Source organism: Prinia subflava, chromosome 1, assembly GCF_021018805.1.
Source record: "Prinia subflava isolate CZ2003 ecotype Zambia chromosome 1, Cam_Psub_1.2, whole genome shotgun sequence".
Lineage (NCBI taxonomy): Eukaryota > Metazoa > Chordata > Aves > Passeriformes > Cisticolidae > Prinia > Prinia subflava.
The window spans coordinates 108634811-108661455 of record NC_086247.1 but is presented as its reverse complement, the minus strand read 5'-3'; the positions used below and the strand labels follow the sequence as shown (position 1 = coordinate 108661455).

Genomic DNA, 26645 nt, shown 5'->3' with positions numbered 1-26645 from the left:
AGTGGACTTCAGGCACTTTTCTCTCCCCTGCTTCCCTCTCTGGGGTATAAGGTTTCTCCAAATGAGTGAGCAGCAAGGCTCCTGCTAACTGCATGTACATCTTAATGATCATGCAGAATGGTAATTAGGTGCACATACATTGCAGAAAATTATCTTTGTTAATTAGAGAAGGATGTGAGACATCAGCAATGCTATTTTCTGCTGAAACTTTCCCATTTAATACAACAGAAGCTTACTTATGCTAGGCATATCAGATTCAAGAAGGTAATGTAACCTGTTACATATTCATAAGGGGTTAATCTTGCAAGGAATAGAGATTCCTCCTCAGAGGCCTTGCCACAAGGGCTTTATACAGGGGAGGACATGGCCAAGTGCAGTGGAAATGCCCAGGAAGAGCTCACCTGTGGCAGAAAACAGGACTGCCCACAGCTTGGGCAGGACAGACCCCCCACACCACTGGGAAAGCCCTGCTGACAGTAGTGACACCCAGGCTCTGTGAACACACACATAAACCATCACCATGTGTATGGGAGTTGATCACAGGTGTGGGCCAGATGTCCCAAACTTAGCATGGGTACCCTTGAGCATGCTGTGTGTCTCTTAGACAGGGCACATGTGTCTGTGCCCTGTCTAAGGGCAGGAACAACTCAGTGAAGATGCATCATCATTTATCCATAAGGAAGGAGATTCCCACTAATTCTTCCTCCTGAAGGATCCAGGTGTGTAGAGAGAAACAGAATTAAGTGGTCCCAGATACTTCATTCAGCACAGAGCACTCTAAGGAACTCAGAGATCCAAGGGCAGAGGAAGCTGAAGTGCACAAGTTTGGATTGAGCCCAAGAAAGAAATATTACTTGTGTGAAGTCTTTCTCCAAGTGTTAGAAGGAAAGAGCTTTTGAAAGCAGTAGCTAATATCTGGGTATTTCCTCCATTGCCACCACCTGAGTCCTTCCAAAGAAACACCAGGTAAACTCACCTCCAGTAGACAACCCCTGGAGAAGACAAAGAAATTCTCTGCTCCCCACAACCCAGGAAGAACCAGAAGGGAGCAAGGATTGTTCTTGTAAGATCTATCCCCCTCTGCTCCCTCCATGAGTTTGTCCCCCTCTCACTGCTCACTGGAGCCATCCCCAGTTTGAGACCTTCATCCACCTCTGCCTCTCCAGAAGCTCCTACTTTTCTTTGGAAAAGGTTCCATTAAACAGCAGCACTGAGATGGGTGAGTTACTCAGCTCTGTGCGGGGATGAAAGAGCCTGAAGCCTCACAGTCCACTTGCCAGGCTTGGCTCAGAGCATGGTATTACAGATTTCCCAGCAGTTACTTCTGGAGATCAGAAGGGCTGGAGAGCTGAGAAGACCAAGGAATTGCAGTTTCTTACAGGACGACCCTTCCCACAGCATACTAAGAAGAAAGCAGTATTTATAGCTTGTGGGACACAGCGTCAAGGTCAGCTGGGGTCTGGCTTGTACTCAGCCTGCCCACAACTTCTTCCCCTGTTCAAAAAGCCCTGAAAAGCCCAAGGAATCCAGCCAGGGCTGTGCTGCAGAGGTACAGCCCAGGTGCTGAAAACCTGCACAGATGGTGTCTTTGGAGAGCAGGCTGTATCTGAATGCAAGCTGAGCAGCGAAAGGAAACGTCCCTGCGTGGGGTCCGGTGGACTCATTGTATTGCCAGTCACTGTTCTCTCTGAATTTTCTTCTGCTCCCAGGTTTATATATCCAATATTCATGAGGCATTTATACTTCATCATGGAGCCCTCTAAGAACCTAAATTTACTCCTAATGGAGTGTACTGTTAAATTAATTAATATAATTTAATTTATTTTTGGGGGGAGTCGGGGCAGAATGATGTTTAGCAGGGCTTTTTTTCTCCCCTCTGAAGCAATACAGCAAACAGCAGCAGGCTGGATATTTTGTGCTGCCCACAGTCTGGCTAATCAGCATGGCTGTCTCTATGTATGCAGGAGCATGTGCTTGCACAATATCATGTGTTTCTCAGAATACTCTGGGAATATCAGTGACATGGGAAGTGACAAGAGTATCAGGGACACTGGGACAAAGACAAATTAACTGTGAGCTGGTGAAAACCACGAAAGGAAATATATTTGCCACTCTAATGGTCCTTCCTGAGTCAAATGTCCAAGCCACAGAGTTTGTTGACCTGCAGCATTTTTTTTCACAGATGCTACAATACAGTCGTGGCTAAACATGTCACGTGTTAGAAACACATGTGTCACACGTGTGGTGGCTGCCATTTGACCACCGGGGGTGGGTACTGGCCCCCTACACAGAGATGAAGAACCATTATCTCAGTTCATCCCATGTGACAGAGAAGGCAGTTCTTACTGCTCTAAATACTAAAGGATATGAGTATTAAGGAGAAATAACAGAAGCAAAGACTCCTTTTGGAAGAGCTGAGCTGGAAAGAAAGCTCAGGCTCAAGGGGGCTTGTTTCACATAAGCAAATAATAAAGAAAACCCCCAGTTTGCATGCATGCACTATGGTGGGAGCAGAAAACTATATGGACCTAGAGGCATATCTGGCCACAACAATGCAGAGATTGTAAAACACACAGGCACACAGGCTCTTGTGTTCACAGACCCAAGCTGGAGATCCTTTGGGAAGAAGAGACTGTCAGGGATGTGCAGAATTATTTCCTTTCAGTTTTGCATTATGACCTTGCGCGTCTTTAACACTAGGATTTCACTAATGTTATCTAGTGAGGAAAAGAAAGTGCAAAGTTCAAACAGGCTCGAATATCACAGATGATTTATGCTCTGCTTGCCAAGACTCTCGCTCTTGCAGCATGCTCCTCCAGAAGGCAGCAGCAATCAGTTTTGTGCATCTGATTTGGTGGGGTTTAGAGGTGGGGACAAAGGATCATCTGTGCATCTTTTCAGCACAAAGCCTGCTATTACCTGCCTGCTCAGGGTATCATTGCTCTCTTAGGAAGCATGCCTGGACTACAGAGGAGGCATGAACTGCATTAATTCTGCCCAGATATTCACTACTATAACACTACTCCTTAGTGCCAATATTTACTGTGCATAATTGTATCACAGCAGTGGACAATGGACACACCAGCAGCCGTGCAGGGAATGTTTGGAGACACAGCTCCTATGGGCAGAGAGGAGATTTGAGATTGAAGGACAGATACTTTGGAACAGATAGATCAGTGCACAAATCATTTCACCATAAACTGTCACTAGATTTAAGAGATGGAAGTGACTTTACCCACCTCCCACAGATATTCAGTGCTCTCTAAAGATTCATTTGATGTTGAAATGGAGTTAAATATTTCTTTGTAGCTGTGATAACTTCTTGTTTTCCCTGATAGTTTTTTGGTTTTTTCTTTCACAGAAGTGTGCTTTTTGAACTATGACTCATTGTAAGAGGTGGAGCTAGTGGAAACTCTATCAGAGGAGTGACAGAAACCAGCATGTGCCCTGCTGGGGAGTGCACGTGGTCTCAACATGGAGAGCAAACCACAGGAGTCAGTACCATTATTCTCTCCTGTCTCCATCAGCTCAGGCTGTGGGGTCTGCTCCTCCCACTGAGGACTTTGGCCAAAATCCCAGACACGCCGTAGCTGCTGTGGGGGGTCTCTCACAGCCCATCCTCATATTGCTTTTGTCAGGACCAGCCTGAGTTCTCATCAGAGCTGCCTGTGTTGCCCCTCAAAATCCTTAGATGAGTGGCAAAACTTTTTTCCCCTGTGAATTTCAACAAAAAATAATTTGTCTGCACCCATGCATAGCACACCATCACCTCCCTCCAGCAGACCTGAACTGGAAGATTTCTGACCCAGCACAGAGCAGGGTTCTGGGTGCTGGTAGGGTCAAGAGCATTGCCAGGCTGCCCTGCCAACCCCTTGCAGCTGCTGTCCTGCCTGTCCCCAGTGCCCACCTCATCCTGCCATGTCCTCAGTGCCTGTCAGCCCCTTGGCAGGCAGGTGCCCAGCATGATGCTCAGCCCAAGCTGTGCACCAGGGCTTTTTTCTCCCTCACTGCAGGCAGCATGGTAATCTAATAAGCAAACTGATGTTTTGAAGGCTACAACGTCAGCAGAGGGAATGTCGTAGCAAGGAGGGGAAACTGTCATGCCAGCAAGCAGCTTTCACTGCGTGATGTGAGGCAGGGAAAGCTTCCAGAGGAAAAATGCCACTCCCAGCTAAAAATAAAGTCAGCCCAGGAAGCCTAAATCCAACAGCTTGTCTGCTGCTAACTGAAGCAGCAGTTTAGCTGAGAGAGAAGATATTGATCAGCTTCTGCAAGGAGGTAACAGAATGCCTTCTGCATTTCAATACATTTCATATTTACTAGTTTGTGATGAAGTACAAATTGTGAGGACTTGGCTGTTTTGACGGCAGATGAGATCATTTAATGCAAATAGCAGAGCTGAAAGCTCAAGATGACAAGTATCTGAAAGGAATGATTTCCTACCTGAGAGATGGATGCTTTGGGTTCAGAAACCCAAGTTCTGCTTCAGAGATACCTGCAAGGGCTGGGTGTTGGTGCTTGACTCTGACCTGAAACTGATGTAGGATTTCCCTCTACCCTCCTGCCTCCACTGCAGAGAAAACTAAGACTTGCCTGCCTTGGTATCATGGAGGCTACATGGTGTCCTGCTTACGAAAAGAACTTCTCTCTGAAGGCATTAAAACCTGCCTTCAGTGCACAACCATTATTGAAGCAGTGACAGCATCGCCCCTTCACAGGCTTCTCAGGGACAGTGACAATCTCAATCTTCATAAATGCCACGGGGTGGGAAAATCAGAAGGTAAAAACCTGTGAGAGAGGTTTATTATGCAAACAAGCCAAAAATAGCTGATGCACACATTGGCTTGGAACGAATACATGACCAAAATCACTCTGGGGACCTCCCTGTCACTTAACAGCCACTCAAAGTTATGTTCTCAAAGTTTATGGAGCCATTAGCAGGTCCCAAGCACGTTTTGGCTCTCCACTCCTTTGGGAGCTATATGAAATACCTACAATGCAAGGTCCTGTGTACACCTGTAGCCTCCGTGGACTGTCTGCAATGTCACTCACAACAGTGAGGGGCCATCAGACTTCCACGAATGGAGAATGAAGTGGCAGAAAGGAGCGAGGAGACCACATCGCATCTGCACAAAGGACAGATCTACCCTTATAGGTAGCAGCTTATGTCGGATATTTTCATTCCCTTTTATCCCAGAAAAGCCCTTAAAGAAAACCACTGTTGTGGTAGAAACCAGCACCACAAAATTCACCAGGAACCATGCATCTGTTTCCGCGCACTCCCTCTGACAGCGCAGGGTGCCGCGAACAGGAGAGGCTCCTTTAAGAGAACAATTTGCAGCAAGATTACTGCTAAGCCTTTTTCAGAAACACAGACATTTCCTAGGGCAAAAGAGGTTCCTGGTACAAAAGGTGGAGGGAACCTTTTGTCATGATAATCTCAGTCATTTTCGCAACACACCAGATTCCCCGGCAGCGTGGCGAGTACAAGCGCATGAGACTCGACGCCTGCTGGAGTTGTAGCAATGGGGAGAGAAAAGCTTAACACTCATGGCACTGTTCCCCGCATTCAAAGGCTCTCAGAGGAAACTGCCAGGAAAGCAAATATGGTTTTAAGCGGCGATGTCTCCAGAGACAGAGGAATCTTTTTACTGGATGTTCTGAATACAGTTGTGAGTCTCAGAAATCCTGATAAGAAAGTTCCTGCTGAGATGTTCCGTTGAAGTTAAAATGTCTGTACGGAGCCACGGGAAATCAGCAAATAAAATGTGCATTAGAGACTCACCATGCACATTTTCAAGTCTTTGGAGAATTATGTTACATGCAGAAGAGGAAGAAGAATTTATGGGGATTTACAGAACTGGTAAACATATTTATTTTGATTATGAATATCATAAGCATGTATGTTGTACACGAGTGCTAATCCATGCATTAAACTGTGAGGATTTTGCTGTGTTTTTCTTGGCTGTTTATAAAAAATAAGAAAATTGCTTCATTGATTTGTGACCTCATTCCCTTTACTCAGCCATGACCCCTTTACTCATCTCCTGCATTCAGCTGTGACTCAGAGATTTCCAAAGCATGAGGACTCTCAGTTCCCAGGATATACCTTTAATCCACCTCTAATTTTAATGAACCAGAAACGGAACAAGGAACAGAAAAAGGTGATTGAAAATCAGGTCAGCTTCTCCAGAGGTTCTCTGATGGCTGGGGACTAGGAAGCCCAGCTAGAGCATAGTAGTATGCTGCTGCTGTGGTGCCTGCAACTCATTTTAGCACAGAAAACTCATTTTAGCACAGAAGCATCTTGTGTGTCAAATACCCGTTTTGGATGTGCCTTTAGCACATGAGGCAGACAGTGACACTCTCAAAGCGCTTGTATGCATACTGTTTTCATCTACTGTCATCAAAAATGTAAAAAGGGGACAGGAAAAGGAAGAGATTTGGGGATTTCAGTGTGCAAAATCAGTTTTATGCTTTGTTCATGAAGGGAGAAACCGACACAACTTCCAGGGCTGTGGGCTAGATAGACAAAATCCAGTGGATAGAATCATAGAATCATTATTGTTGGAAAAGGCCTCCAAGACCATCTAGTCCAACCTTGCCCTAGAGAGTAAGCCCAGGATCAGAGAGAAGGAACAAACTGAGGTGACAGCCACCAGGCTTCTGCCTGCAGTGGCAGAGAAGGGAAGACAAGCAGAAAGGAGGCCTTCACACCACGCAGTCCCATGGTGAGGGTAGTGTGGTGCTGCCTGCACCAGCTGCCTTCCATTTATTTCCTCCTCCACCCTGTCCTGATGCCACCTTGGGCAAACCATTCCCTGTGCAGCTGGGGCAGCTTCATTCTGGTACATGAACCTCTCCATAGCACAGCTGGGGAGTGGGGAAAGAAAGGGACAGCCAGGAGCAAATCAAGGTCTAACAAGTGCAGGACAGCAGAAATCACTGAGAGATGTTTGCAAAATACCAATGGAACTACGGGCTGCAAAATGTATGGGGTCAAAAGCAGACCTTGCTTCATCAAACTGTTTTTTGGAAAAGAAAATGGACATTTGTGGGGAAAGGAAAGCAAATGATGAAACAAAGGTGAAATGTGAGAAAAATACCATGTATTTGTATATATTTTTGTAGAGATGGGCCAACAGAGGACTTTGCTGCAGTCCCTGCGAAGGCTGGCTTTCCCTCTGAGGAGCAGCGAATTCACATAAACAGGAAACAGTGAGCAGCTCGGTCATCACAAAGGTATAAAAAAACACTCTGACCTGGCCCTGATCTGTATAATGACACATTTATATGGTCTAGATAAGACAATCCAGAGGCAGTGCTCTGATCTAGCCACCTGATTAATATCTCTGCAGTTAGCAGGACACAAGACTCAGTAAAGGCAGTGAGTGGGAAGGAGATAAGCAAGGGCGCAGCGATGTGTTTGTTCAGGTGTTAGTATGACAAACATTTTACACCTGCAGTCTTCCTTTGTTTTTAATAAATTCCCCTCCTATTCACTGAAGGTTCAGGTCTCCACTGCTGCCTCTTCAGAGAAGAAAATAATTGGCTTTTCCAGCACCAGGTCTAGGCAAAACAACTGGAGAGGCTCATTTATACACCCCATGGGCATTCCACCACCAGGGAGCCAGGCAGCCTGAGAGCCATCTCACCAGGGCAGAACTAATACAGAAACGGGAAATTCTGGGGTAAACTCTGCCTCATTTTATCAGCCAGTCTCTCATTCTACCCACACCAGTAAAACCTTTCAGCACTGTAGATTTGACATCTGGGAGAAGCTGTGCTGTCTCCAGCCTCAGAGACTGATGGGAGCCCTGGGCAATAAGGATCCTTGAAAATCAGACTAGTGGCTTTCATGCTTTTTTATATTTTGTTTTCAGGGAATTTCCTAAAATGGAAACGTTATCTTATTAATTCTTCAGCCACAACAATTCTGGAGAAGATTTTTGACTTATTAAAAATAATGTGGTATGTCAGGCAGTGCCTAGCTAGCATCAAATAAACTCTATTAAAAAAACCTAAGTTGATAAAAAATAAAACCCAATTTTCTAGATCCTTTATGTACTTTAGAATCTCTTAGCATGACGATAATGGTATAATAAGTGGTGTAAATTTTACCAGGCTTTTTTTATTGTTTTCATTTTGTATCAGTGCAAAAGTCTGCAGTTGGCAAGGGAAGAAAATTGGATCACAATAAATATCCTGTATCTCTGTGAGGCCCAACTCTGCTGTGGACCTCCTCTTTTCCCAAAGTCCACCCGAAACTTTTAAGATTTCAAGGCAGACTGGACCCGACTTGCTTCTCCCTTCTGGGGAGAATAAAGAAGCAGGGAGAGGGGATGTTTAACCCTGGCTCACTGAGGCTTCAGGAGATCCCAAAGATGAAGTGTGTGTCTGCCAGTGAGTATGCTGTGGACCACCAATAGCAAGGGATCATGGAGCACTTGTTATCAGGCTGCTGCCCATCACCATCCCTTTCTCCTTGACAGAGGAACGGCATAAGGCCTGGCTAATGTGTGGGACAGACTGACAGTCCCTTGGCAGATGGCAGCAGCAGCTTAGTGGCAGGGCAAAAGAAACACTGAATAAAAAATCTTCAGAAAGGATTAGAGAAAGACTAAATTTTCAGCCTTGAAAATTCAAGATATAGGTTAACACAATTTCTCTTCTCCCTATCATCTTTTGTCTTTTGACTAAGTTTAGAGAAATCCTGTTCCTGGTTCTAACAGGAAGATTTACACTGATTTTGCTGGGGATCTACGACATCCCCCTCTGCATATTCAGACTTTGTGTCTGCTGTACTTTTAGCATGACTGAAAACTGCGTGCCAGAAAATCGGTGAGGGCAATCTGGTGTAACAGCCATACCCAGCTCAGGATCTGGCTCTGCCTTTCTTAATTGCCTTTTGAGGCTTCACAAAAATTCTGGCAAAACTGGCCACAAAAATGAAAGGGTGGGAAGATGCAGTTCAAACTCTAACATCTGCTGCAGCTTTCAGCAAGATGTTAACAAAAAAACTCACGGCAGCATCTGATCTCTCCTTCCCTCCCCTTCCACCCAAGAGGCAGCCTTTGCTCTGTATCCCATGCAGGACAGTGACCAGGGCAATCCTGCCCTTGGCAGCAGTGGCCCCACAGGAGCAGCAGCCAGTGCAAGCTCTGGGTATGTGCCTGCACACCTCTGCTTTGATGGTGCAGATGTGAATGCTCCTCCTTACTTAGAATTAGCTTCCATCCATCCTGATTTGCTGTTGGTGTGGATTCACAAAGGAGCAACATGACCAACAGGGGTGGTTTAGTGAATTGGGAATGAAAGCAGTGCAAGAAACAGGAGGGGAGAGGAGAGTTTCTTCCACAAGAGAGAGATCTTCACAGCAAAATAAGGGACATCTGGCCGAGACATGGCTTCATCAGCAGAGATACCAGCAGCACAGCATGAACTTCCCACCAGCTGGAAAACACAGCATGTATCCCTGGATCTGGGTGTCCCTCTGACAGCTCACTCTGTGGCCTCACGGCTACATCTGCCCTCCTATTGTTTTCCTTGCTCAGGAGATCAGCTTCCTGGAGATATGGCTGTCCTCACATCACGGTACTGCGTGCCCATGGATCCATTCAAGATCTGGCCTTTCATACTGGCTCTTATTTGGTTGTATAATTCCTTCCAAACAAAGCCACCCATGCTGCTGGGGGAAGGGCAAGCAAAATGAACTATTACTCTGGAAATAGATAGAAAACAGAACAGGGTTCCCCAGTGAGTTATGAAAATGCCCAGAGGCTCTGACCAGAAGAGATCAGAGCCATGGTGTGTCTGCACAGTGCCCAGTCCCTGCTGCAAGGCTGTCGGTGCCCTGGAGAGCTTACCAACAGCTACTCCAGCCTGGAAAAGGCACACCCTATGGGCTGCAGCTTCTGGAGTAGCTGGGAGTGGGGTCTGTGCTTCAGTAAGATACTATTTAAACCCAGAGAAGCTTCGAGGTTGGAAAATATAACAGGGTTTACCAAAACACAGCACATATCTTGCAGGGCATGCCATGTTTTTCCCAAGTGTCTTACCAGTCTGCAACCAAGGCATCACCTCTCTTCTTCCCAAGCCTCATGGAAAAATGAAAGCCTGGTTTCACCAGTCTCTTTCTTGGACATTGAGATGAGAATGGAATAATTTTGGCAGATCAGGTATTGAGCTTTCCCCAGTGGATTTTCAGGACATGACACTCTGCACTTCTGGCCCCTTCTTTTCTGGCTTTGCATGTGGGAGTGTGTTTGAGAGAGAGATGTGTTTGCGTGTGTTCAGCAAACAGATAGCTTCAATTCACCTATTTCCATATCAATCATGGCAGAGGCTGCAATTGCCAGGCGCTCCCGACAGCTGCAGTGGATGTGAATGGCTTCCAGCAACACATCTGCAGGGGACCAGCTGGGTATTGCTGGGCTGGATGCTGCCTCAGTGCCAGTGCAGACACCTGCAGGTCCCCTCTGGGTGTCCCTGCACAGGAAAACAACGGCTGCAGGCTAGGCAGGGGGCAAGGACAGAGCTGGAGGTGATGAGCGCCATCACAGAAAAAGGGGTTCTGCTTTGGAGTCACTGGGGTGGGCAGCAGAGATGTTCATCCACCCTCTGGCTGTGCTGCAGCTGCACCTTTTCAGGGCCAAGCCCTTCAACAGCCTCTCAGGGTGTCTGAGATTATGCAAAGGCTGTTTTCGTGAAAATACAGAAATATCTGGACTGGGGTCCACCATCTCTAAGCAGACACCACAGAGTGATCCCAAAAGAGCACAGCATCCCCACAGAGGACATGACATGCTTGCTTTACAGCTGCACACCTTTGCAGCGCTCATCCACTGAAGCGAGGCTGAGGATCAGATTTCCATAATTGTGTTTTTATACAGTGAGAGGATATTCTTCAAGTGGTGCAATCAAATTCCAGCTCAAAAGAACACGTACAAAGGAAATAAGTAATCTTCCCAGTGTTTGCATTCATTACATTGATCAACTCTGCACTGGGCACTTCTCAGACCTAAATTTTGAAGGGCAAACACAATTTGACTGGGTTTGTTCTACTGGAAGAAAGAAAAACAGTCTGGACAAATTAAGAACAAACCTTAAGCCTCAGCTGAGATCTAAAATTAGGTTTTAAAGTGAAAAAAAAGGTTCCAAGCAATTATTTTATCTAATTTATTGTTGATTGCCTCTGTCTTTCCAAACCTCAGGTTGTTCTGGAAGCAGAAATAACAGGAATTATATATTTTAAAAGCTTATTGAGTTTATTAAGAAGACATGGTTCAACTGAAGATTGCAAGTCTCTGCAATAAAAATCAGTAAAATCAGAATAAAAGTTGATCCAATCTTTTCTTAAAACAAATGATGGCCCACTTCTACTGCAAAATTCAGATCTGAGGACAGATTTTGGATGTTGTAAATGTGTTATTTTTGCAGTCAAAGTTCACTGTGTCTTATTGCCATAACAGAGCAGTCACAAAGTTTTGACCTGGACCAGCAGGTTAAATTCTTTTCAAGGACTACAAAGTCCTTGAGGCCTCTTGGCAGCCTGGGATACCAGGGGTCTGCACTGGTCCTTGTGGTTCTCTGCTGGTTTTGTCGAAAGTCATTTCCCCCTCAGCTTCTGCAGTGGGGCAGGTGCACAGCCCAGGCAGCGAGAGCAGGCCTGGCCTTGACAGATTCTCCCAGGGAGAGATGAAAGGCAGGGAGCGCTGGCCAGGTGATGCCATCGCTATCAGTCAGCTGCCAGAATCCTAGGAGCGCCTTGCACCGGACTTTCAGCTCCCGGCAGGGAGCACGGGCAGCTTTTCCCATGTATAATCTGTGATTCATATGCCATGAGTCACTCCGAACAAATAAAGCTCTTTCAAGGGCAGCCACACCACCCCGTTACTCTCCAGAGCATAACAGCAAGATAGTGAAGCCAGCCTAATTACCTCTTACCCCAGCCCATGATCACCCGCTGCATCTGAAATGACTCACGGCGGCCTTTGATCCTCGCCAGCCCTGCACACGCTGCCTTCCCGAGAGCCGCCCTGGCTGCACAAAGGGCTTGGCCGGCTTCTGAGACCCTCACCAGGCTTGCAGGGACAGGTGGGGGGGACACAGGCTGTCCCCGAGCCCTGGCTATGGGGGCCATGCACGGCTGCATGTGGGGGGATGCTCTGGTGCAAAATAAATGCAACTATGTCCCCATGGCCAGACCTCGGTGAGGACAGGCTGTGGGTGGGTGCAGCTGCAGGAGGCAGGAGGAAGAAACAGGGCTGCTTCCAGCCTCTCCTGGCACTAACTCACCACTTCACCTTTGCAAGCCGCAACAACCATGGCAACGAGGACAGATACACTGAAAACAAAATGCATTCAAGGTCCAGCACAAGAGAGGAGCAGTTTCTACCCGTGCTGCTCTCAGAAGGGCGAGGCTCCAGAGTAAATTTGTGGTTAGCCTCCTGAAAGCCCCGGGGCACTGCTCAGACAGTCTGATCTAGACAACAAGGATGTTCCTGTTGGAATTCTTGGGGGTTCTTTGCGTTTCTAATCCTGGGGAGGGTTTGGGGCAAACAAGGCAAGGCCCAGGGTGCCCCCGGGCTTTCTCCTCCCATATGCCCTGCAAAATAGCAGCACTGGAGCCTCAGATCACACGGTTGCTGGATAGCATGACTGGTGTCAAATGTCCCCTCCCTTCATAATCTCTAATAACTCTATATGACTGTGATCTTTGTTTTTCATCTCATTCATCAACCAGTTATGCGTGAAGAAGACAAATAAAGGTGCTATTACCTCTCACTTGCACTGACCCTCAATATCTGTATCCCAAGCAAACTTCACAAAGGTAAGTGAGGAGAAGGAGGCCTGAACATAAGAGAAATCTAGAGGACTAGGGAGGGAGAAAGCCCTCATTGCCTACAGGATAGGTCCTTCTGTACAGCAGAGTTCCTCTGATTTAATGAAGGATGCTCTTTCTTAATGCATTATGAAGCTGGCTTTTCATCAGCCCTGAGCTGGGGAGCACTGGAGGATGCAGGTGTTCCCATGCAGAAGTTCAGGGCTGCATCCTGCTGTACCTTCAGTGCTGAGAGGAGCACAGCTCAAGGTTAGCCTGCAGCCTTGCTGCAGAGGGGAATTTGGGACATGACTCAGGGATTCTGCATCAGCCAGTCCTCTCCCCCCTCTGCCCAAAGCAGCATCTTCAGTTTCAGGAGCCTTTGAGCAGTTGCCCAGTGAATCCAGTATTGAAACGGTACAGCAAGGAAGACCTGGAAGACCAAAGGGAAGAGGAACACATGCTGCAGTTCATGTGTACAGCCCCCAGACTCCCCTGTAGAACAGGGCACCCCCCACACAGAGTAGGCTGGGAGAAGAGTGGGTCTTACTGTGATCAGGAGACACAGTGATGAAAGATATCTGATAGTGTCTGTAGCTGTGTGCCATCTTTTCAGACAGCATGTTATTGTCTTTTGTATTCTGACTTTGAGACTCTCCCCTATTTTTTCTAAACAGCAGCATCACGATTAATTGCACAGCACTGTGTGGGAGTACCAATTAGCACTTTCACTGAATGGTACTAGGATATATTTAAAACCCTTTATGGGGTTATGCATATTTTTAACTCTTGGGAGAAACTTTGTTTCCAGGGAAGTACATTGCTGATGAGATCAGCTCTGTAAATAACAGCAAATCCAGCTTTTTCAAGGTGGGAATAATTTGATACTCAGAGTGAGCAGGAAGCACAGAGCTTCACAGCATATTTGCATGAGTGCCAGCCTCCCCAGGAGCACAGAATGCAGCACTATGGTGCAATATTTACTCTCTGAAAGCAGAAATACACCTATATGCTATGGCAGAGGCATGACTTTTAAGGAACGATTCAGTTGATACTGAATCCAGCGTCTGCTGTGAAAACTTAACTAAGTAGCTTGGATGCTTAAGTTTTACAGTTTCTAGCTGAAATAAATATTGCTTCTTTTTAAAAGCTGAACTCTCATCTGTCTCCCTGAGTTTGGAAGAGGCTGCTGAGAAAGCCAGGAGAGAAATGAGACAAATGTTGCAAGGTGCCACAACTACACTGCAAGTATGACAACACTTGTGTTTCTCTCAAAGTCCTGACTCCACAGACCTTTACAGAACACGCTCAGCTCTCTATTGAGAAAATTACGCTTTTTCTTCTCAGTTTCAGAGAAAGGTTTAAAAGTGCTGAGACAAAAAGCTCAAGAGGTAGAAAGTAAAAAAAACATGATTAATCACCTTGGTTTTGAAGGTGTATAGTAGGTAGATCATTCAGTGTTAATCTTCGAAGCTGAGTGTGACTCTGACTTTCAACACTCTCACACATGGAAGAGCTCATCACTTCAGGAGAACTGGACTCCTCACACTGCCCAGCCTCATCCCTGCAGTGAGAGGAGCCTGGCTTCTGGGACATCCTGCCTCCCTCCCTGCAGAAGCTTTGCCATAGCACTTTGGCACGGGCTGCACGTGAGGGAAAAAAGTAGCACATGATTTTCAGCTGAGGCTTGTGAAATCAAAAGTGCAGGGAAACAGCATCAAGACAGACTGAGACAGGGATGAGAGAGAGGACAAGTCACATATTATTATTAACATAACAGGCTAATTCAAAGGATGTATTGGTTTTGTGGCTTTTTCCCCTAATGAGAAGTCAACTGCCACTGGATTTTTAATTTTGTGCATCAGAGCCCTCATTACCATCTAGAAGAGGAGATCTTTATAACAGGGTCTTGCTACACATCCAAGGCAACAAAGGCTGGTGTGAGCAACGTTTCTCCTGGGTGCCATGCAAGGCACCCTGATGAGCTGAGGGAGACAGAGGCTTCACTGCTCTCACTGGAGAGCTGCTGTGCTGTGCTACGGCTCTGCCATGTGGGTTTGTTGCCCCTCCTTGCCCTAGGCTCAGCACTGCCGCTTGAATTTAGTGGGATGGGACAACAGAGAGTATTAACCAAACATTCACTAAATAATGAGGGGGGCAGCTGATAAAACTATTCCTATCAACCCAGAGGTGCAGCCTGGTAATCTTTTGGGCAGTGTGCTGAGAGCCAAAGGGCTCTGGCAGGCTGCAATCACCTTAACCTGTCAAAGAGCTAGCTCACATTGCTAACAGGCTGCAGCCCTCCTTGAGCTCTGACTTACAATGACCACATTGCCAGTGATGGCACCTGAGCTCTGCTAAACCTAGACTGGACCTCGTTTGCTGGATCTAGTTGTGCTTTGGGATTGTGGTGATCTCCTGTCTCCAGAGTGAATTGAGGGAAAAAAACCCACAGCCTCAGAGCAGGGCATGAAAACCTCTTTGAGGCTCAAAAAAGCAGTATTTGCACTGGTTGAACTACCACGACCTTTGGGCTACATGAAAAGTTCGTATGGATGAAGGTTCAAAGCAGTGGGAGAAGGAATAGATTGGAAAGAGGGCAAATAGAAAATAGGAAGTGGGTAGGCAAAAAAAAAGGGAGAGGGAGAGGGTGAGGGAGGATCATGCCACTAACAGGAAAATGTAACCAGATCTGGAAAGCATCACCACTGTACAACCACAACCTCAATCATTCTCATTTACTTCAAATTTTTTTATTGCACCATCACAGTTGCTGTCCTGTTCCAAAACTTAGCAGTTCCTGTAAAAGAAAACATGTTTAGGCAGACTGCCAGGGTTTTTTTAACTAGAAAATTTGGATTTTGGTCTAGACTGCCTGGAGACAAGCATTTCAGAAAGCACTCCTTTTTCCTCCCTGATGCTTCCCTAACCCCATCTCTGCCTACCTGATGGGCTCTGCATCATGGCACCAGCCAGAAAGATGGTAATAGAGGTAAGGTTTGATCTTTTACATTTCTGCTCAATCAGCCCTCTGGTTCTGGGAGAGAAACAAAAGTGGAGAGAAACAAAAGTAGAAAGAAAAATGAACATGAAGATCCCTAAGACCTGAAGTGCTATCTCAGGAGTCACAGGAAGATCCACACTGAATTTCTGTGACTGCTGCCCTCAGCCCAGGCTGCACCTGGAGTCCAGAGCCTGGGCATACAGCAGCTCTACAGCACCCTTACCAGCAGCCAGGCAGGCTGTCCTGTGCTCTCCCTTCCCCCAAACCTTCCTTTGCTAAGAAATTCAGAATAATAAATTTCTGCTCTGTCTGAGCAGAGATCAACCTCGGGATTCACACCATTAAATGATAAAGTGTAGGAAATTAAACTTTATTCCCTGGGAGCTTGTTCTGCCCTGTCTCTCTGCTGTTCCCAAAAGGGCAAGTTCAAAGACGTAGAAGCAGCAGCACAGTGAGCTCAGCTGCATTTCCCTGGTGCAGATGCTGCTGCCCCCGGGTGCCCAGGGAGACCTGAGTCCCCAGGGCAGGCTGCCTGACCCGGAGTGTCCACAGCACTCCCATCTCAGTGCTGCTCCCAGCACTCCTGATGGAGGGAACTGGTGGAGGAGGACTGGGAAAACGTGTCACAGACAGGCTCCCTGGTCCGTTTCTTCATCCCCGTCCCCAGAAGGGAGGTTTCCTTTCTCCAGGAGAAGCTGGCTTTGCGGGTCACGCTAAGACACGCAGGCGGGGAGCAGAGGGGGGATGCCCTCGCTGTCCCGGGGGGTCTCCGGGCGAGCAGCAGGCTGGGATTAACCCAAATGACCCCGTGTTCCCGGGAGATGTGAGTCAGAGTGAGTCAGCTCCCGTGAGACAGCCCTCTCCACTCTCAGCTGCATAAGAAACGCTGTATTATTGATGGCAAACTTAATGAGGAGGCGGGAGCAGCGATGGAAAACAATCACACTCCTCAGTGGGGCACATGCAGCCTTCAGTGCTCAGACTCAGTCGTCTTCCTCTCTGTCCCAGACATGGTGTGTGTCCCAAGGAGATTTCTGAGCAGGGCTGTTCCTCGTGAAAGCTGCTCCTCCAAGGAGAAATGTTTCTTTCCTGTGCAGGGTGGCCAGCTTTCCCTTTTTCCACCAGCAAGCTAACTGGGACAGGACCTGCCACCTCTGGAGACCCATCATCATCCTTTTTCCAGACTGCAAGAAGGTTGTGATTTCTCCTGGAGAAAGAGGGAAAGATCACCCAGGCCAAGCTCCAAAGAAATACACCATTGACTCTGCTGTGGCTCAGGGGAAGTGATCAACCCACAGGAATGAATTAGGGCTGCTAAGGAGCGCTGTGGGCTTGCTCTTAGATCTGCACGCACCACAGATATTTTCAGGAGGAAGGGACCAGCCTGGTCTGTGTTTTTTAAGGTTGTATTTCTGCCTGGTTTAGCAAATATTAGTCTGTTTGTGTTGATGGCAATCAAGCTGCCCCGGTTTAGCCTCTTTCACTTGGAAGCAAAAGGCAGAGCTAGCTCAGTGTCTATGAGACTGTGGAGCAAATTTGTGTGAAAAGATAGAGAAGCTGCTGTTTATGACCCTGCTTGTGTTTTCCAGCCGGGCTAGCAGATTTTCCTGGTGGCGTCTGCTGTTGCACACTGCAGAGCCTTTTTCTTTGGGAAGATGGTAGTTTGAATTGGACTTGGACTTACGGCACCTGCCAAGTTCAACACGCCTCCGAGACAAACACGGCTCTGTCCGCGAGAGGCACCCGGCTGCTGGGGCTGCGCAAAGGCCAGCTCAGCTAGGGAAAACATCAGGGAGAGGACTTGGCTGCCTCAAAATGCAACTGCTTCTTGTAATACAGACATAAACTTTTCAAGGAAGGGTTGCTGGAAGGGCAGAGAGAAATGTGAAATACAGGCCTAGCTATTTTATTTTTATTTTTATTATTATTATTTTTATTTTTATTAGCGCAAGAGTTCATCCACAGTTCCCCTAAGCTGCACACAGGCATTGCTCTGTGCACTGGCTGTCCCTCTGCCAGGACTGCTCAGCCCTTTCCAGCACTCAGACTACATGTCCCAGAGTTGGACCCCTAACCCAACAAAGCTGCACCCCTAGCAAGAAGAGAAAAGGAAAACCATATGCCCTCCAGGATCTCTGAACTGCCTCTCCTGGGTGCCACTGGAGAAAAATTGAAGCATCCTGGGCAACATCCTGGTACAGAAATTTTAGGGGAGCATTCCTTCAAAAGTTGGTCTGAGCAGCATTCTGGTCCCTGATGTTTCAGGGAAAGAGTCAGAGCACCCCAACCTCTCCCATCCAGAACCAGCATCCCGGTGGAGAGCATCAGCAGATACAGGACCTGCAGCAGTGCTTGGAGAAGAGCAGCTTGGTGCCCCAGCCCATTCCCATTCCTGTTTCTCTCCTGGGAATGACCATGGTTTGCCCACTTCATCTTCAGAGCCTGCAGTAGCCCACACTGAAGAGTTAAGCTCCCATTCTCCCCACAAGGCTAGGATCTGTGGGTAAAGTAACCTTACCAGTAACCCGGCTATTTATAAATCCATTCTGCCAGCCTCATTACGTGTGCCAATTAGCTGGCAGGTCCCACCAGGAAGGTGTCTGTAAGCAAAAGAGAGCCACTCCTCTCCAGGCGAAAAGACCTTTCAAAGAGGCCCTACACAGCCACACAACGTGGGGATCCCCAAAATGTGATTCCAGAAGAAAGAGTAGAAACCATGGGTGATGACCTACATGTCTTTTTCATTTTAGTCCTCTAGAAGCAGCAGCACAAGGGCCTGATTAACCAAAATGAATATAAAAGCTACTGTGGCACAGTAAAAGATAAAGCTGAAAGCAGGACTTTTTCCAGACTGGTGCATGAATTAGCCCTATAGCCTGGAGAGAGGGATGGAGTGAAAAGGGATGTACTACCAATGCTAAATCTGTTGCAAAGAGCAGTTTTAGGAGCACACTGGCAGCTTTGACCCCTTATTCTCACTCCAGGACTGTGTTAACAAGCTCAGCCCTAAATCCTTCAACATTCTCTGCGTGAGCAGATCACCACTCCCAGGCAAAACCCATTTGATCTCAGTGGCCCTCCTGGGGCTGGTCAGGGAACAGGTCATGATCAGAAGAGACAGAGAGGCTGGGAAGGGAAAAGAAGGGGAAATACGAGTGGAAATATTTGGGTAAAGTGCAGCTGAGGCCGTGCCCATTCAGATGGCATAAGGGTATCAGCTGTAGGGACTAAATGAAATGCAAAAGCAATGGAGTTGAACTGCTGGGCAAGTGCCTTTGGACAAAATAGCCTGACTTTTGAAAACCTTGTCTCAAAGAAACTGGGATTCCCCTTGGAAATGCATCTGTGTCTAGAAAATTTCCGAAGGTCCTTGCCTGGACCTGGTCTCGACTGACTTGTCTTTCTTGTTCTCCTCTGCATTGTTTCACCAGGAAGAACAGCAGAGGACCATCACAGTTTGAACACTGCTCTGCCCAGCTGCAACAGGAATGTGATTGGTCTGTGTCTTGCACCCCAGCTGAGTGCCCCAGCCGTTCGATACTTTTTCTGCGTTTCTTGCTGCCTTCTTTTTCTTTACCTGCCATCCAGCACCCAAGAAATCCATCTGATTTTCCTTATTTTCTCTGTCTCTGCAATTCATTCTCAGTCCAGTAGATCCACCTGAATTATTCACTGAAATCATTATCATTAATCTAGCCTATTTGCTGAGCCAGCCCTGGTGGGCGAATATATTTTTCATTCCTAAGTATTTGCCAAAATAACCTGGGAGAGCCATTTAGCCTGGGGCCATTCATAGTAGCTATTTGTGTTCCTTTCCATTAAAACTCATCTCTTCCATAATGGCCAGTACAAGCCCTGTGCAGTGTCAAAACCCCACTTGGCTGCTGTTTGAGCACCTTGATGCAGGGCACAACCCCCTGAACCATTTGTGCTAGAGCAGCCTTTCTGTGCTGCCAGAATGGCACAACACAACTTGGCAGAGCACAGCTCTGGAGCTGGGGCTGTAACTCTCCAAATTAATGCCTTTCCCCTCGATAAATAGTACTTCTTTTTTTTATTCTCCCCAGTCATAACTTTTCTTGGCCATAGACACCAGAGTTACGTGGATTTTCTGTTTTCTTCAAAAGTGCACATGCATATGGGTGGAGAAATTGTACAAAATGCCAAAGATTATATTTTTCCAAGTGTTGTAGTAGTTCTATGGTTACGGTCACAGAGAGCAAAGGAAATGCAAACATTCAGCAGAGTGGCCACAGGAGCTGGAACTGTGCCTCTGTGCATGAGAGTGGTGTGTATTTAACACAGGCAGCAGCTATAAGGCTCGGGGATCTCTTTCAAAATATAACCCAAGCACAGTGTTGAAGCCTAATCTGTTGGGATAGTAATTTCTGGGGGATGGCTGCTTAAAAACTACACATTGTTCTTCTGTGTGCTTATTTCCATTTCCTAAACTCTGGTAGGAACATGCAATATCCTCAGATGCACAGAACCTTTTAGTCACTGTGTAGATCATTGCTATTTCCTAACAATGCAATATGTGTTGTGTATAAACTAAGCTGTTAGCTATGCATGCATTATGCAATTTGAAGGATCCACCCCCTGTTATATATGAGTCTATTTGTAATTTATTTGTTGTAAATCCTGACAAGTTAAAAAGCTCTCAGCTACTCAGTCAAGTTTTTATCAGAAATACTGACACTTAACCCAGAAGGTTGCAAGCTGAGGCCAGTCCAGGCCCTGCAAACATAAATAAAATTCAACTTTTGATATGTGTGCTGTTTAAAAGGAGCCCTGGATTAGCCAGACAACACTAACTTATTTCCTTCAGACTCCACAATCATGAGGATCCAAATCTGTGTTTGTTCTTACAAGTAGTATGACAGAAGAGACAAATTGCTGGAATCCTCTTTCAAATTTATGCCCAAGAAGCCAAAGCTGATTATACCAGATATACATTTGGCCCATAAACTGCTGAAAAGCAAACAAGCAGCTATTTTCCTAGCTTGCAAGACAGACGATCCATCCTTGGACAGAGCCACGGTCAGCACTAAAGCCATACCTCCCCTGCATGCACACTCACATCTCCCCTGGCATCTTTTCCCATGTACTGTCTGCCACAGTCGTCTTTGGATCATGCAGCCTGTCTCTGACCATCTTCTTGTACCCATCCTTTCATTAAAAAATGATCACCAGCCTCCTGTGTAGCACTGGTGGTGGGATGCAGACAGGCAGGTGCTCTGGAGCTGCCAACCTACCCGCAGTTCGCACTGATTTATTTTCTGTCCACACCTTGACAGTACACCTTTGCCTGGCCAGAGAGAACTCTGCTTTCCCGGTGCCTCTGTCAGGGCTATAAAGCAAACAATAAAAATGCTGTGTGTCAAGACATCAGATTTTGGGTCTTCTGCCTGTAAATTTTTTAGCCTCTAGTAATGAGTTTTTGCAAACAGGTGATAAAATGTGTTTGCACTCTCCATTTTAGGTAAAAACGATGCACAATAAGCACACCCAAGGAGAAACAAAAGATATTGTTCCACAGCTTGATATATTCATCGTTTTACACCTACACGCTGCATTAAATGAGCTGCCATCAATCAGCTAGGAAATGCTTTAGGTGTGAAGAGTGTCGTGTTTTAGAGAACCAAAGGATGTGCTGCAGAGCCTTTCATCATGAGGATGAGGACACTGCTCTGGGAGATGGTTGTTTCCAAAGATAAAGCCCCATGGATCAAAAATTCAACCTGAGAAAAAACAGTAAAATTATACTGATGCTGTGAAACAGCCCTGGACCAGCTCCCAGAAACACCATTACCAAAGGCATTGCACAAAACCTCTACTTGCTGCACTGCATGGTGGTTCCTCACCTTCCTCTCTCTCTACCCCCACATGGGCAGGAGCCCAGCTGACACAAGCAATGATTTTGTGCAGGTAGAAGGACAATTTTGCATCATGTGGAGATTAATAAAAAAATGGAGAACTCTACCACAAAGCGCTTTTTTTTTTTTTTTTTTTTTTTTTTTTAATAAATGAGCCAGTCTTGAAATTTTAGTTGTTAATGTTTGATGGCTACAGCTCATGTTTGCATGAAAATTGTACCAGCTTTGTGCACCTATCCGGAGGAAATTTTTCTTAAAACTTGGATGTTAATAAATTCTAAGGATATATCTATGAGGAGAATCAAATCCTGTTCAATCTGACCTTGCTTGCTTCCAGGGGTAGGGCATCCCCCACTTCTCTGGGCCATCTGTGCCACTGTTTTACCACCCTCATTGTAATAAACTCTTCCTTATATCTAGTCTGAACCTACCTTCCTTTGGATTAAAACCATTACCCCTTGTTCTATTGCTGCTGGCCCAAGTGAAAAAGTTTATCCCCATCTTTCCTATAGGAAAGCACCCCTTCATGCACTGGAGGGCTGCTGTAAGGTCTCTCCAGGTCCTTCTCTTGTCCAGGCTGAACAATCCCAACTCTGTCAGCCTGTCCTCACAGGAGATGTGCTCCAGCCCTCTGATCCTTCCCATGGCTCTCTTCTGGATTTGTTCCAACACGTCCAAGTCTGTCCTATCCTGAGGGGTCCAGCATTCCTGACACCCTGGTTCCACTATGCTGAGCAGGGATTGCTAGAAGTAAACAAAAAATGAATAGGACATGGCCTTGTCTAGGTATGGCTCTGATGTAAATCTGAATGGAGGAAAGCTTGTGGAGCCTGATAGTCTGAATCCAGAAACACAAGGCCAAGTAGTCAGCTTTGAATGGACACAGGGCAAGCAGAGAAGACTGGTAAGGACACAGATTTCCTGCCACTGTTGTACATCAACTCCTACTTAAAACATACGATTTTTAAGTAAGAGATCCCAGGAATACATGGGAATCACGCAAACACGGCGCCAGGTTCCCAGCACCATATCTGCCTCTGGCCATTGCAGTGTATTGAACTTCCTCACTGCCTGCCCTCTGCCCGTGGATGCTTCCAGGTGCACTCAGTGGGGCTGGGCATGAGGAGGGCCGTGGGAAGGGGACAGCATCCTCTGGGAGGAACAGATGGTCTCAGCCTTCCCAGGGCAGCTGCAGTTGCGCCTGTTTAGAAATTGCTGCAAAGTGCCAATTTTCATTATGCAAAGCACTGAAAACTTGTCTGTTGGAAACCACATTTCATCATAACCTACACAAACTTGATCTTGAATGGCAACCGGGTGATTAAATGAAACTCTATTAGCTGGGTCTATTTTTGAATCACATTTTAACTATCCTCTCATTTTTACACCTGAGCAATTTTCATGCAGACCATCTCCCTGCTGCAAACACATGGGAAGATGAGCCCAGCAGACTATCACAGGGAAAAGTTACAAGATTTAAAGAGGATTTGTGCCTGTCCCTCTCTCTCTGCAGAAATCCTGCCTGGGGACCAGAGCCCAGCTTTGCTTGAGGGTAGGGTCAGATGTCTGCGCTGTCAGAAATTGCCATGCTTTCCACTGAGATATGGTATCAGTGCACACTGGTCACCTTGGAAAAAGAATTCCTTGAAAGAGGTTATTCTCACAGGAACAAAACTCACCTTGCTGCCTGCTCTCTCTGCTCACTTCCAGGCAGTGATCTGCAACCAACTGCAGGAACAGGAGGGGCCGGTGAAGGAAAGAAATTGAATGCTTAAACACTTGGCTGCATATTATGAAATGTTTTACATGTAAAATAGGTTAAAGAATGCCATGAGGAGAGAATATGGAACAGCAGGTTCATGATTGCTGGTATTGGTCTAACATACATTCCTGATAAAGTCAAAACACACAGGGAAACCGCATCTTAAGGAAAAAGAAAACCTCAGATCAGATTTTTGGGTATTCTAAGGAGTTCTAAGCCTTGTAAAGAATTATGATTAGCCTGAATGACAGCATTCAGAGCACCAGGAAAGCTCAATGAAGCAAATCCCACTGAACTAAAATTAGCAGCATCTAAAATTCAGCCATCTACTTGGCATACACACACAATGCTTCCCTGGCCCCAGACCCGTCACATCACTCAGCCTTCCCAGTGCCATCAGCTCCTTGCTTTCAAAAGCACTGCTGAGTGAATTGCTGCTGTTCACATGCAGCCTGCACCTGTCTGGAGGCAGCAAGCCCAATTGCTAGACACAGGTTGGGTTTTTTTTTCCCTTAATATTTCCTCCAAGGTTCATTTGCTGATTGTTTTCCAGGCAGCTGGAATTCAAGACATAAAAGTGGGGACTGTCAGTGAAAGGATGGAAGAAAATGGATATAATATGATGAGACCATATGTCTGGAAATAAGCTGAAATCCCACATGGCTCAAAATGGACATGAACCATGTCCTGAGAAGAGCAAGGAGGGGTTTACTGTGGTTCACAGGCTATGGAGCAATAACACAAGAGTTAAGGTCTGCTTCTAGGGGGACTTGGCAGACAGAATAAGTGTGGAAATAAAGGTTTGTTGCTCTGTCCTAGATCCTGTGTGTTGCATGCATCTGTGCACAGTGTACACCTGGACTCACCCTGAGCATCTTTTCAGCTCCAGGCTCGCTATTTCCATTTGATGCCTGAAGTCCCATATGCACACAGGTATGCTCACTGCACTTGCCCAGGCCCACATTCTTCGTCCTAGGATCTGGAGGAATGGGTGTGATTGTGCTACAGACTCACTTGACTGCAGTAATCCCAAAGTCAGCTTTTGGAAGTTGGAAACTTGGAGCCGAATCCATGGTTTAGCTGAGTCAGCAGTATAATGGCAAGTATTCAGGTGAAGGGATCCAGTGCCTGTCACCTCACAGAATGCTTAGTTGTGAGGACTAACTCCTCCTAGGGATCGTGTAAACAATGGCACAGAGTATCAGGACAGTGTGGCAATCTAGCTTCCTGAGCAGCATTCATTTCCATCTATGCAAAACCCCTCAGAAATGTATGCACTCTATGATCTCGGAGGTCTTTCCTACCTAAATGAGTCAATGATTCTATGAAATACTGGGAAATGTTGAATGTCTTTGGGTCTTTTTTTCCTGAAGAAACAGTAGGGTGGGAAATATTCCTGGCTCATATCACAAAATCTTCATATGCACAGCTAAAGACCAAGAGAGTTTCAGGTGCAATAAAAGCCCCATGTCCCATGATTACACTGATGTAAATAGTGGACATGTAGAATAATGCCTGTTTACATTTTTCCAGGGCTTTTCACTTGTTTCCACGAGCATTTCACATCAAATAAAACACTGGACTGGAGAGGACACCGGACTTCTTTAATACAGTAATTTCAATGCTACTATTTTTTCTGACAGCCTTGATCTTCTGATGTCTCACCATGGAGTTTCTTCTCACCCATATCCCCTTTCTGCACAGATATGTGCTACCTGCATCCTTGTGATAAGGCATTTTCACAGGCTTTCCTGGGTACAGCCTTTAAAAGAACTACAATCAAAAGGATGCATTTGGGTGCTAATGGAGCCTGCTGTGGACCACTCAGTGGGAAAGGACACAATTTACAGACAAGGAGCAGTGGAAGCTGCGAGATGAGATGGAATGAGGGAAGGAGAAGGTCCAGATGCTGGTCTGGCTTGGAACAGCCACCCATGTGCTTTGTTTACTTCACCTCTCTGTGTCCCCAGGCTCCGTTTTAGATTCTGCAGACACTTTTTAATGATACTGTCTTCCACTAAACGGAAAGGAATTTGTCCGGCTCCCAAGCTCCTCCAGAACAGCTTCCCAACCCTCCTGCACAGGCCCACCACCCTATTTTATGCGTCCTCCCATCTCCTTGAGGTGATTCACAGATCATCACCAGTGCTGACCTTTCCAACTCACCTTACCCAGCTGGAGACAGGCAGGGCCACCCAAGGTCTGTTCTAGTCAGCAGGTTTCCATTACCACCATGATGCTCAGTCACGCCAAGACAGCACTGACTTTCAAAAAACTTCCTGTCCTGACAGCTGTCTTACCCTGCCATTCCATGGAACAGGAAACACGGACACATATCAGTGGGACCACCAAATCAGAAATCTTGTGTGGTGTGCAAGTAGCAGGTAGGATCCCAAGTGCTGATAAACCAGCCAAAGTGAAGCGGGGGAGGACAGCACTTGCTCGGAGCACATAAACATTGGTTCAGAAACAGGCATGAAAAGCAATTTGAGGCACGATCATTCAGGCTGTTACTCCTGTGTTTTGCCTGCCTATCATTTTGCATGATAAACAAATGCTGAAAGTTTCCTGAAAAGCTTCAGATGACTATTATTTGCAGCAGATTTCAAGTGCAGCAGGTAAGAGCCCTCAGGCTAAAGCCATGTCTTTTCCTAGACCTGCGAACAGCTATCCCAATTTTGTCTGTAGATAAAGCATTAAAAATGAATAACTTTGGCTCCCCCTCATTCCTTTCCCTACTTCTCTTCCCCCTGCTCACTGGAGTTTGCCACAGAAACCTTCTAGCACTGAGCCAAAACACCCCACAGCAAACCAGTGCCCTCTTTTAGAGACGCTGGAATCCCACCGGTGTTGCTTGAACACCGGTGCTGCATACTGCACTGCAGAAGCTGGGGACTGAGGGAAGAGGAGAGCCAGGGAGAGGAAATCAAAAGTGAAGGACAGAAGCTTAGGAACAAGGACTTTGTCATGGCAGCTATTCTTGGGCCTGGCTTGAGGGATGTTGTTTGCCGTTGGGAAACTGCATACAAAAAAACTTCACTTGCAGGAATGTCAAGAAGGTTATGAACACTTGGGACTTGAGAAATACCAACTTTTCCAAACACTTTTTCTTCCACATACACACATGCAATGAAATGCTGTGTTTTTCCACAGTAGCCCTGCCTGATCTTTAGCCCAAGA

At 46.4% G+C, this 26645-nt stretch overlaps 1 protein-coding gene across 4 annotated transcripts in view; it reads right to left on the bottom strand.

Annotated features, from left to right (window-relative positions):
- Positions 1 to 26645, bottom strand: part of LOC134555512 (uncharacterized) — a 126197-nt gene that overhangs the window by 72826 nt on the left and 26726 nt on the right. Inside the window, exon 3 of one of the 4 annotated variants that reach the window (XM_063407149.1) lies at positions 15776 to 15860. The exons of the other annotated variants lie outside the window; for them this stretch is intronic. Within the exon in view, the coding sequence (XP_063263219.1) occupies positions 15847 to 15860 (14 nt within the window). The 3' untranslated portion in view covers positions 15776 to 15846. Of the gene's footprint in view, positions 1 to 15775; positions 15861 to 26645 lie in introns of those variants that run through there. 4 annotated transcript variants of the gene reach the window in all.